The sequence below is a fragment of the Pygocentrus nattereri genome, chromosome 14 (genome assembly GCF_015220715.1).
Source record: "Pygocentrus nattereri isolate fPygNat1 chromosome 14, fPygNat1.pri, whole genome shotgun sequence".
Taxonomy (NCBI): Eukaryota; Metazoa; Chordata; class Actinopteri; order Characiformes; family Serrasalmidae; genus Pygocentrus; species Pygocentrus nattereri.
Genome location: NC_051224.1, coordinates 22,354,534 through 22,366,480, shown reverse-complemented (window position 1 = coordinate 22,366,480; position 11,947 = coordinate 22,354,534). Strand labels below are relative to the sequence as shown.

Below are 11,947 nucleotides of genomic sequence, written 5' to 3'. Positions count from 1 at the left end.
CACACACACACACACACACCAGTCTACATAGCACATCTTGTACATCAACAAACAGAGAAAAAAGCTAATTATAAAAAAAAAACATTTCAAGGAATATTTCAGAACAATTTGTTCTTTCTTATGGACACATACAGTACAAACATAATCCAGTGGAACATCCATAAATACATGATAATAAATACATAAAAGTGTATTTACAAACTATTTAACAAAGAGAAAAATATAGTTCTGTGTTTTTTTGTCTGTTTTATATGTCAAAGGTCTAATTATTTATTTACCTTTATAAATACAGAATCAATTATAAATATATAATACAACATGTTTTCTCTTTAATAAATATGGACTGAAATGGAGGCTGTCACTGCAGACCTCGTCTCTTCTTTTTTCTGTGCATAGATGGACTGAAGATAGCGTGTGCCTGAGACATCTGGCCAAACCCCAATGGGTCTTCCGAGTTCACATCAGGGTCCTCAATTCCAGGCTCCTGTCCGTCCTTCTCCTCTATAAGAAGCCCAGGGTTTTTCACTGGGAGGAAGTGAGACAAATGTAAATGACCTCGCTTTTTCCCTGACTGCTTGGAGCGGAGTGAGACAGGAAGACTGGTGTGTGGGGAGAGAAACATAGTGTATGAGTCCACCAGCAGCTCCCTGAAGGTACAGTCTTCTTCGGTGTAATGCCACTGAAACAGTGAGGGAGAAAGAAAAGATGAGACAAAGTAGTGGATAAATCTACCCACAAAAAACCTCAAACGTTTTGACTTCTTCTGAACTTTGACTCTTCTCACTTCTCACTAACTTTTAAATAATTTAATAATAAATCAATTAAATACATTTACATGGCCCAAAAATGCGCTCTATTTAGTGGACATATACAACAGAGTCCAATGGGCAGTGTGAGCTTTACTGAATATAAGTATGACAGTGAGAGGCAGAGGGATAAAGGGTGTCAAGAAGAGCGTAACGATGGAAAGTGTGACGATGAGGAACGGAAGGAAGAAGATCATAATGATAAGGAATAATGATGAAGAGCATGATGAGAAGCTGAAGAATAAAGAGTGTGGTTACCAGGAGATGAGAGATGAAGAGCAGAATGATGAGCATGATGATAAGGAGCAGAATGATGAGCAATATGTGAATGAGAAGCAAGAAAATAGTGATGAGGAACAGAGAAAGAAGTAAGCAGCTGAGAGACGAAGAACAATAATAATAAGGAGCAAAGAAATAAAGAAAATGATGATGAAGAGCATGAGGATGATGAGCAGAAGGATAAAGAAAATAAAAATGAGTAGCACTGGGGGTGAAGAGCCCAAGCAGAAGAATGCGTGTGATGAGGAGCAAAGGGATGAAGAGTGTGATGTTCAGGAGCAGAGGGATGACGAGTATGATGAATAGCAGCAGAATGATGTGTGGTTTATTTAGTAGCGATGCTGTGAAGGTGTAGGAACAAACTCTTCGGTGACACTCGTCTCTTGCATAAAAAGATGTTTATTAGCATTGAGAGGTCGAAGTCACAAACAAGCCTTCGCAAAACAGCTTGGAGAGAACAGCCAATATTCTCTGACACATTCATTTCTGCTCCTGGTTTTATACCTGTGGTGGACGTGTAGCCCATATCTGGTTTCTGTTAAGATAGCCCCAGTTCAATGTATGGATCCTCTCAAGCCATATTAGGTATTTAACCTACTTTCTTCTCCAAAATGACCCTTGGTCATCTGCTTGCATTGATTATCATTCAGGGGGCCCCTTTGTCCAGATGCCTCCTTTATCTGCTCCACTGATACCCTATTGTCCTACTACTATTTTAGTCAGAGGCCCACAGAATGAACTCTAATAAACTCTAAAAAATTAATGTTACGACTATAGGATTAATAAGATCAAATTCACCACAGATGGATGAAGAGCATGATGATAAGGAGCTGAATGAAAGGGGTGTCCAAACATTTTTTTTAAAGAGGGTCAGATCGTACTGTGCCAAAATACCTGAGGGCTGAACTATTATTCAGAAATGAGTCAACATATTAAGTTTTCAAAATATCAGCTCTCAGAAACTAACCTACCATGTTTCTTATCACTGCATATAAGATGCACGAGGCTTCTTTTATTGTTGGACTGTACATTGAGAACAGTTTGGATTGATGAGCACTTGTAATACATAATTAAATTGTTTGAGAGTTACCATACCACATGTGTTAATCATATTCCTATTCATGTGTTTACTTGTTGAAAAATATACTTTAACAGACAAGCTAAACAAAACTCTATTTTTGATTTTGTTAGATAATGTTCATATCAAATAAACACAGTGTAGCCACGTAGTTGTTTGACCTTAAAGGATTAATATTTACTGAATGACTAAATTTGCTCTGTTTTCCATCTTGCCAGCATTGCCAGTCCTCAGAGTTTAGTTTGAGCTTTATGTTGTAGTCTTGACTAAATGTCATTCAGTAAATGAAGCTGCAAGTCTGGTCAGCTGCCATCATCAGGTGAAAGGAAGAAATGCAATGTATTGGGTGGTGGGCCAATACATTGCAAAAAACGCTGTAAAACATTTAAAATCTGTGGGCCACATTTGGCCCTGGGGCTGGACACAGAGAACACAGTGATAAGGAGCAGAGTGATGAGATGGGGAGCTGAAGGATCAAGAGTATGATTATAAGGAGTTGAGAGATGAAGAACATGATGATGAAGGAAGAAATCAGGAAGAAGAGCAGAAGGATGAAGAAAATAAAGATGAGGTGGAGGGGGGCGAAGAGCTAAGGAGCAGAAGGATGAGTGTGATGAGGAGTAGAGGTATGATGACTGTGATGATGGGGAGCAGAACGATGGATAAAGAGCATTATGACGTGGAGCAGAAGGATGACGAGCATGAGGATGAGAAGCAGAACGATGAAGCATGTAATGATGAGGACTAGATGAATGAACAGCATGAGGACGAGAAGCAGATGGATGAAGCATGATGACATGCATGGTAAGGAGAAGAATGACAAGGAGTACAAGAATAAACAGCAGAGAGATAATAGTGATAAGGAGCAGAGAAATGAGATGGTGAGCTGCTGAATGATGAAGAACCATCAGGATGAGGAGCAGAAGGATAATGAAAAAAATGAGGATCAGGGGGGTGAAGAACTAAGATGAAGTGTGATGAGGGTGATGAGGAGCAGAGGGATGAGAAGTGTGATGACATGAAGCAGAGTGATGACGAGTATGAGGAGGAGGAGCAGAGGGAGGAAAAGCATGATGACGAGGAGCAGAAAGACAAAGATTCCTCACCTGTCCTCTGAGATGCCCCGCTGGGTTCACACACAGGAATAGAGAGGCGGCTACTCCACGAATGACTGTCTCTCCTGGCCTCACTGACCGCAGCTCCAGCACACCTTCGACACAACAGACTGGTGTCATGTGCTGCTTTGGCTTAAGCTTTACTGACTGTGGTGAATTGATTACTCTTGGTCTATGAGTCTTGGTCTGTTTTTTCACCGTGAAAGTGCTTCTTTCACTCTCATGGTCTCATGTGGCACAGCAGCATGGCCGCCTTGATTACACACGGGATCAGCTGATCGCGCTGAAGCCGGTCAGCATGGCGACCAGGACAACGAACATCCCCGAAGAGCTTTGGAGACGCATGCACCGGGGATGCAGAGGAGGAACAAACCAGCGCATGGGGAAAGCGAGGGAGAGACGACGGAGACTTATGGAGAAGAGGAGATATAAACCGCATCTACCCTCCCTCACCATGGGCAACGTGAGGTCACTGGCTAATAAGATGGATGAGCTAACAGCACTAGCCAGGAGTCAGAGGGAGTACCGGGAGTGCAGTCTAATGTGCTTTTCGGAGACATGGCTACACCAGGACATCCTGGATGACAACGTTTCCATCGATGGCTTCCAGACTATTCAGGCTGACCAGGGCTGCACCAAAAGCAGTAAGTGTAAAGGAGGAGGGCTCGCTGTGCTAGTTAATAACCGCTGGTGTAACCCTGGTCACATTACCATCAAGGAACGTGCCCATTGCCCGGACATTGAGCTGTTGGCTGTTGGGACTCAGGCCATATTATTTACCACGCGAGTACTCAAGGGCTATTATCGTGACTGTTTACGTCCCCCCCCTCTGCCAACCTGGTGTCAGCGTGTGACATTATTTATTCAACTATAGCACGTCTCCAAACTCAACACCCGAGTGCCTTTATCACCATATCAGGTGACTTTAACTACATCATTACGGCCAAGGCACTACCACACTTCACTCACTATGTGGACTGTCCCACCAAAGAGGAAAGAACACTGGACCTGCTGTATGCTTATGTTAAGGATGCATACAGCTGTTCCCCCCTTCCCCCTCTGGGTTGGTCAGACCACAACTTCGTGAACCTCAGTCCCTGTTATGTGCCACTGGTGAAGAGTCAGCCTGTCACCACGTGGACAGTGAGCAGATGGTCTGAGGAGACTTCCAAGGCACTGCAGGATTGTTTTGAGGCTACTGATTGGCCAGCACTCTGTGAGCTGCACGGAAAGGACATCGATGGGCTCACAGACTACATTAACTTCTGTGTGGACACTGTCCCAACCAGGAATGTTAAATGTTAACCAAAGAACAAGCCTTGGGTAACAAAGGACATTAAAGCTCTCCTCAACAAGAAGAAGAGGGCCTTCAGAGCTGGAGACAGAGTGGAGGTGAGAACGATCCAGAGGGAACTGAAGACAGCTATCAAGGAGGCGAAGAACAAATATAGGAGGAAGCTGGAGTGGAAACTCCAGGAGAACAACATGAGGGAGGTTTGGAATGGAATGAGGACCATCACCAGCTTCAGGTCCAGCAACAACAGAGGAGTAGAGGGCAGTGTGGACGGGGCCTACAAGCTAAATCTGTTCTTTAACAGATTTGACACTGCAGGCTCCCTTTTCTTTGTATCTTACTTGTTTCTCTGAAGTCCAGGTTTGTGGGGTTTCTGTACCAAAAACACTGGTCAGTAATATTAACATGATGACTTTCTAACCTCTCTATAATCTGTAGAATTAAATAGGCTGATTCTATGACTGCCTTTAAGACTGATATGTCTAAATGAGCTCTGTTCTGATTGGCTGCTCTGTATTGTACCTCAAAAAGCAGTCCAGACTGAAAAACTCATTTACTTCAGTGTGAGTGGTCAGGCCTGCTATAGGCTGAATAAGTGGATATATGTAAATGTGCTGGTTTTTGTGAGATCACAGAAACAATGTATTCAAAATATAGGCTGTTTTTGCAGCTTAGTTTCTGTATACTGACTTTGTAGACTGGCTGATGAATGGCACATTTTAAAACGTGAACATACTGCATGAAACTCTTTAAAAAGTGAGGAAATATGATGTGGGTCCTTTAAAACTAGAGGAATGATACTGTTATATATTCAGTACATCTAGGACAGTTCCCATTTTCACCAGAGGGGGTGACAAAGCCTTACGTTTTGACACAAAAAAGCATGTCATGATCACAGCATGTTAAATATCTCTGCGCCTTATTCTCACTACCTCATGTCCAGAATGAGTGCTGTGTCAGTGCTGCACGGTCCTGTTTGTTTACTGTGTCTAATGTCTGTTTTATTTATCGTATTTGTTGTTTCTAGTTCAATGTCTTGTTTGCACACGATGTCTGCACGTTCACACTTTGTGCTTTTTGTTCCTTGTTGCACCTTGATGTTCCTGGAGGAACATAATTTCACTCCACTGTGTACTTGTACATAGATGGAATGACAATAAAAGCCTCTTGACTTGACTTGCTATCTTTCTCTTCAGGGGTACGGGATAATGCAAGGAAAACAAAGGCACCCAGTGTGGCCTTTGTTCTCCTAGTCCTGGACAGTACCACTAAACTCACAGTTAAAAAAACACTGCAGCAATGCATATCTTAGTGTAACCTTTTACTGTTTGTTAGGTTTTACTGCTTATTGCAAAGTACAACCCAACATTAAACGCAAGCTAAAATGCAATCCTTTTATATTTACATGGTGTATAACCACAGCTGTTGTCACTTTAAGTATTAACAATCACAGTTTCAGCAGAGGCATGTTTACTCTCTGATATCTCAAAATGAGATATGAGACAATACTGATTTGAACTGATATCTAAGCTGCCATAAAAAGGTCTGACCTTGATCAGCTCATTAGCTTCATGTGTCTATATTTTATTGCCATATCAGTCAGTGATTGAGGAATTTGTCTTAGCGCCACTCAGAAAAACAAACAATTCCAGTACAACATTTGCATTTCTCAGCACTTTCCTGTGTGCTCTGATGCTTTCATGGTGTAAGACTTTGTCACAGTGAGACACACAAGTTCTTTATAGGGGTTATAAGAGTGTATCAGAGAGCTCTAAAAGGCCTGCATACCTCACAGAATGTCTGTCTACGTTCCAGCATATAACCTTAGTTCTGGAGATTCTGCAAATAAATTCTGTATTTTCTCTGTAAAATACAGGAAACGTGGAGGAACTCTTTCAGTTATTCTGCTTCTAAACTGTGCCTAATAAAAGGTGAATTGAGCGTGAACGATTGGCTCCAGCAACCCCCTGCGACCCATAAGAATAAGCAAATTAGAAAATTGTGTGGGTATTATTATTATTATTACTATTATTATTATTATTCTTGTCCCAGAGTTTGTGTGTGTATAGTATGTTGAAGTTACTCACAGTTCGAGCTTGAATGAGGGGAGGCCCGTACAGAACCATCGGCAACAATCTCAAGAAAAAAACCCTCATTCCTGCTGCCTGAAACCCACACACACACACACACACACACACACACACACACACACAATGCTAAACATTAAAAACAGCTATATGAATGAAGGCAATTATTAAATGAAGTTGAAACTGTAATGTAAAATTTGTTTGCTGGAAGAACTGATCATACTGATCATACATTACTGTGAGGAAAATCACAATGTATCACGTTAACTTTTGATATGTCACCACATTCAATCCCTGAGTACAAGTCAACCCCCCAGTGCAAGCCACTTGCAACTTTCAGAGAATAGCTTGTATAGTTAGAATGAATCAAAATGACTTCTTTAGGACTTCCGAAATTATTATACTGCATATTATTGCTATTAGAACTAATGGTAAAACTAGAACTAGTGTGAAGAAGAAACACTGAGAGGAACCAAGATTCATAAAGAAAAACTCTCAAAAAGGAAGAAGAAACACTGAGAGGAAAAAGTCCAGTCCATATCTTAATTAGCAAGCTGGGTAAATTTACAAAGATACAGGAATCACACAGAACAAAGATTAAACAGATATAACAGTAAAAATGGTAAAGTCTGTATAGAGCTGGAGGATTTAATAATTGTGTGGGTCTCATACAAGATGACAGAGACAGATCACAATGAACACATATAGAATGACAGATACAGAGCCTGGGGAAAATATATAGGACAGCAGATATAGAACATGGTAGAACACATATAGGATGATAAAAAAGAACATGGTGGACACAAACAGGACAGTAGATAGAGACATGGTGGACACAAACAGGACAGTAGATAGAAACATGGTGGACACATACAGGACAGTAGATAGAAACATGGTGGATACATAAAGGATGGTAAATAGAGACATGGTGGACACAAACAGGACAGTAGATAGAGACAAGGTGGATACAAAAAGGATAGTATATAGTGACATGGTGGACACAAACAGGACAGTAGATAGAGACACAGTGGACACAAACAGGATGGCAGACAGAGACATGGTGGACACAAACAGGATGGTAGATAGAGACATGGTGGACACATACAGGATGGCAGATAGAGACATGGTGGACACAAACAGGATGGTAGATAGAGACATGATGGACACAAACAGGATGGTAGATAGAGACATGGTGAACACATACACGACGGTAGATAGAGACATGGTGGACACATACAGGATGGCAGATAGAGACATGGTGGACACAAACAGGATGGTAGATAGAGACATGGTGGACACATACAGGATGGCAGATAGAGACATGGTGGACACAAACAGGATGGTAGATAGAGACATGATGGACACAAACAGGATGGTAGATAGAGACATGGTGAACACATACAGGACGGTAGATAGAGACATGGTGGACACATACAGGATGGCAGATAGAGACATGGTGGACACAAACAGGATGGTAGATAGAGACATGATGGACACAAACAGGATGGTAGATAGAGACATGGTGGACACATACAGGACGGTAGATACAGAACAGGGTGGACACATACAGGACGGCAGATAGAGAACAGGGTGGACACATACAGGACGGTAGATAGAGACATGGTGGACACATACAGGATGGCAGATAGAGACATGGTGGACACATGCAGGATGGTAGATAGAGACATGGTGGACACATACAGGACAGCAGATAGAGAAAAGGTTGGACACAAACAGGATGGTAGATAGAGACATGGTGGACACAAACAGGATGGTAGATAGAGACATGGTGGACACATACAGGACAGTTATTACAGAACAGGGTGGACACATACAGGACAGCAGATAGAGACATGGTGGACACAAACAGGACAGTAGATACAGAACAGGGTGGACACATACAGGACGGCAGATAGAGAACAGGGTGGACACATACAGGATGGCAGATAGAGACATGGAGGACACATGCAGGACAGTAGATAGAGACATGGTGGACACATACTGGACAGCAGATAGAGAACAGAGTGGACACAAACAGGATGGTAGATAGAAAACAGGGTGGCCACATACAGGACAGCAGATAGAGACATGGTGGACACATACAGGATGGCAGATAGAGATAGAGACATGGTGGACACAAACAGGACAGTAAATAGAGACATGGTGGACACATACAGGATGGTAGATAGAGAACAGGGTGGACACAAACAGATGTGTAGATAGAGACATGGTGGACACATACAGGACGGTAGATAGAGACATGGTGGACACATACAGGACGGTAGACAGAGACATGGTGGACACATACAGGACGGTAGATAAAGACAAGGTGGACACAAACAGGACGGTAGATAAATACATGGTGGACACATACAGGACGGTAGATAGAGACATGGTGGACACATACAGGATGGTAGATAGAGACATGGCAGACACATACAAGAATGGAGATAGAGACATGGTGGACACAAACAGGATGGTAGATAGAGACATGATGGACACAAACAGGATGGTAGATAGAGACATGGTGGACACATACAGGACGGTAGATACAGAACAGGGTGGACACATACAGGACGGCAGATAGAGAACAGGGTGGACACATACAGGACGGTAGATAGAGACATGGTGGACACATACAGGATGGCAGATAGAGACATGGTGGACACATGCAGGACAGTTATTACAGAACAGGGTGGACACATGCAGGACGGCAGATAGAGAACAGGGTGGACACATACAGGATGGCAGATAGAGACATGGTGGACACATGCAGGACAGTAGATAGAGACATGGTGGACACATACAGGACAGCAGATAGAGAACAGAGTGGACACAAACAGGATGGTAGATAGAGAACAGGGTGGCCACATACAGGACAGCAGATAGAGACATGGTGGACACATACAGCATGGCAGATAGAGATAGAGACATGGTGGACACAAACAGGACAGTAAATAGAGACATGGTGGACACATACAGGACCGTAGATAAAGATATGGTGGACACATACAGGACGGTAGATAGAGACATGGTGGACACATACAGGATGGTAGATAAAGACATGGTGGACACATACAGGACGGTAGATAGAGACATGGTGGACACATACAGGACAGTAGATAGAGACATGGTGGACACAAACAGGACAGTAGATAGAGACATGGTGGACACATACAAGACAGTAGATACAGAACAGGGTGGACACAAACAGGACGGCAGATAGAGAACAGGGTGGACACATACAGGATGGTAGATAGAGACATGGTGGACACATACAGGATGGCAGATAGAGAACATGGTGGACACAAACAGGATGGTAGATAGAGACATGGTGGACACATACAGGACAGTTATTACAGAACAGGGTGGACACATACAGGACAGCAGATAGAGAACAGGGTGGACACATACAGGACAGTAGATAGAGACATGGTGGACACAAACAGGAATGTAGATAGAGACATGGTGAACACATACAGGACGGTAGATAGAGACATGGTGGACACAAACAGGACGGTAGATAGAGACATGGTGGACACAAACAGGATGGTAGATAGAGACATGGTGGACACAAACAGGATGGTAGATAGAGACATGGTGAACACATACAGGACGGCAGATAAAGACATGGTGGACACATGCAGGACGGTAGATAGAGACATGGTGGACACATACAGGACAGCAGATAGAGAACATGGTGGACACAAACAGGATGGTAGATAGAGACATGGTGGACACATACAGGACAGTTATTACAGAACAGGGTGGACACATACAGGACAGCAGATAGAGAACAGGGTGGACACATACAGGACAGTAGATAGAGACATGGTGGACACAAACAGGATGGTAGATAGAGACATGGTGGACACAAACAGGATGGTAGATAGAGACATGTTGGACACAAACAGGATGGTAGATAGAGACATGGTGAACACATACAGGACGGCAGATAAAGACATGGTGGGCACATACAGTACGGTAGATAGAGACATGGTGGACACATACAGGATGGTAGATAAAGACAAGGTGGACACATACATGATGGCAGATAGAGACATGGTGAACACATACAGGACGGCAGATAAAGACATGGTGGGCACATACAGTACGGTAGATAGAGACATGGTGGACACATACAGGATGGTAGATAAAGACAAGGTGGACACATACATGATGGCAGATAGAGACATGGTGGACACAAACAGGACGTCAAGTTAAAGCTGCTTCAGACCCTCCGAACCTACTGGATGAATATAACGATGTGAACAAATCACATCTGTATGATATTTAGACAAATCACATCTGTGCCATTTCAACCCTATAAGACAAATGCAGCCAAACTCGGAGATGATTTTTACCTGTGTAGAGCAGACGCTCTCTGACCAGGCCTGCAAATGGTGCCAACACGCTGTCAATGGGTACACAGCCACTTGGATGGAGAGAGACAAAAAAGAGGAGGAGCCAAGCTAGGGAGGAGGAGGATCTTACCAGCAACATGGATGACCACACTACAAAACTACTCAAAAAAAAAAAAGTCCAAAAAATGATGTAACTGACTAGACTAAGAATCCTTAATGAAGTAAATGATAAAAGCCTTAATGAAAGTCTGTGGCCTGTTACTTCGGGCTCCTGAACTGAAGGAGCAGAGAGAAATAAACATCAGCTTCACGGTCTGACTTATATACTCATTGCTTATATACTGCAGCTATGAGTCACTCATTCATGGGTGAATAGGAAGACAGATAAAGTAATTCTCTGGGAATTTACAGGAACAGAGGCTGTCATAAGAGCCTTGGGACCTTGAGACTCGTAGCACTTCCAGCACCTTCACGACTGTTTAACGCAGCGCAGTGAAATGTTTCTGATTTCTATCACGTTGGAGGTCAGTGGGTTACAGGAAATAGTGGTTAAATAACAAAGGCCATACAAGATTAAGTCTGGCTGTAAAGGCAGTAGGAAGTAGGAAGTCACAAGAGTTGTAATGCCCCAGAGTCATCTATAGGGGGTGCTGTGTTTTAAATAAAGGAACGAATTCATAAATGCTAAATTCCTAGGCTTTGTGAAGTGTAATGGCCCATATGTGGGTCCATATCTCAATATTTTACTCTCATAACTACAGAACGGACACATTACTTCTTGAATAATTTAAAGCAGTTACTGAGTCATAAGTTTTGAGTAGGTATGCACAAAGACATCGGAATTATACTGCTCTCAGCAGACAATCGGCACTAGACAGATGTTTACATTTGATTGATCATTCAAACCAACATTTGATGACGTTT

General features: G+C 42.7%; 1 protein-coding gene across 1 annotated transcript; it reads right to left on the bottom strand.

The window, feature by feature from the left end:
- Nucleotides 1-199: 199 nt before the first annotated feature.
- On the bottom strand, nucleotides 200-11,272 carry fgf21 (fibroblast growth factor 21). Its single transcript, XM_017710345.2, has 4 exons — nucleotides 11,024-11,272; nucleotides 6,660-6,737; nucleotides 3,270-3,373; nucleotides 200-679 (listed from the first exon to the last, which is right to left on the bottom strand). The coding sequence occupies exons 1-4, from the start codon at nucleotides 11,160-11,162 to the stop codon at nucleotides 359-361; spliced, it is 642 nt and encodes a 213-aa protein (XP_017565834.1). The 5' UTR covers nucleotides 11,163-11,272; the 3' UTR covers nucleotides 200-358.
- Nucleotides 11,273-11,947: the final 675 nt, after the last annotated feature.

Coding starts and splice junctions, on each gene's coding strand:
- fgf21 (XM_017710345.2), bottom strand. CDS start 11,162: ATGTTGCTGGTAAGATCCTCCTCCTCCCTAGCTTGGCTCCTCCTCTTT. Junction 3,374..6,659: donor CCCTCATTCAAGCTCGAACT/GTGAGTAACTTC, acceptor GTTGTGTCGAAG/GTGTGCTGGAGCTGCGGTCA. Junction 680..3,269: donor CGGGGCATCTCAGAGGACAG/GTGAGGAATCTT, acceptor TCACTGTTTCAG/TGGCATTACACCGAAGAAGA.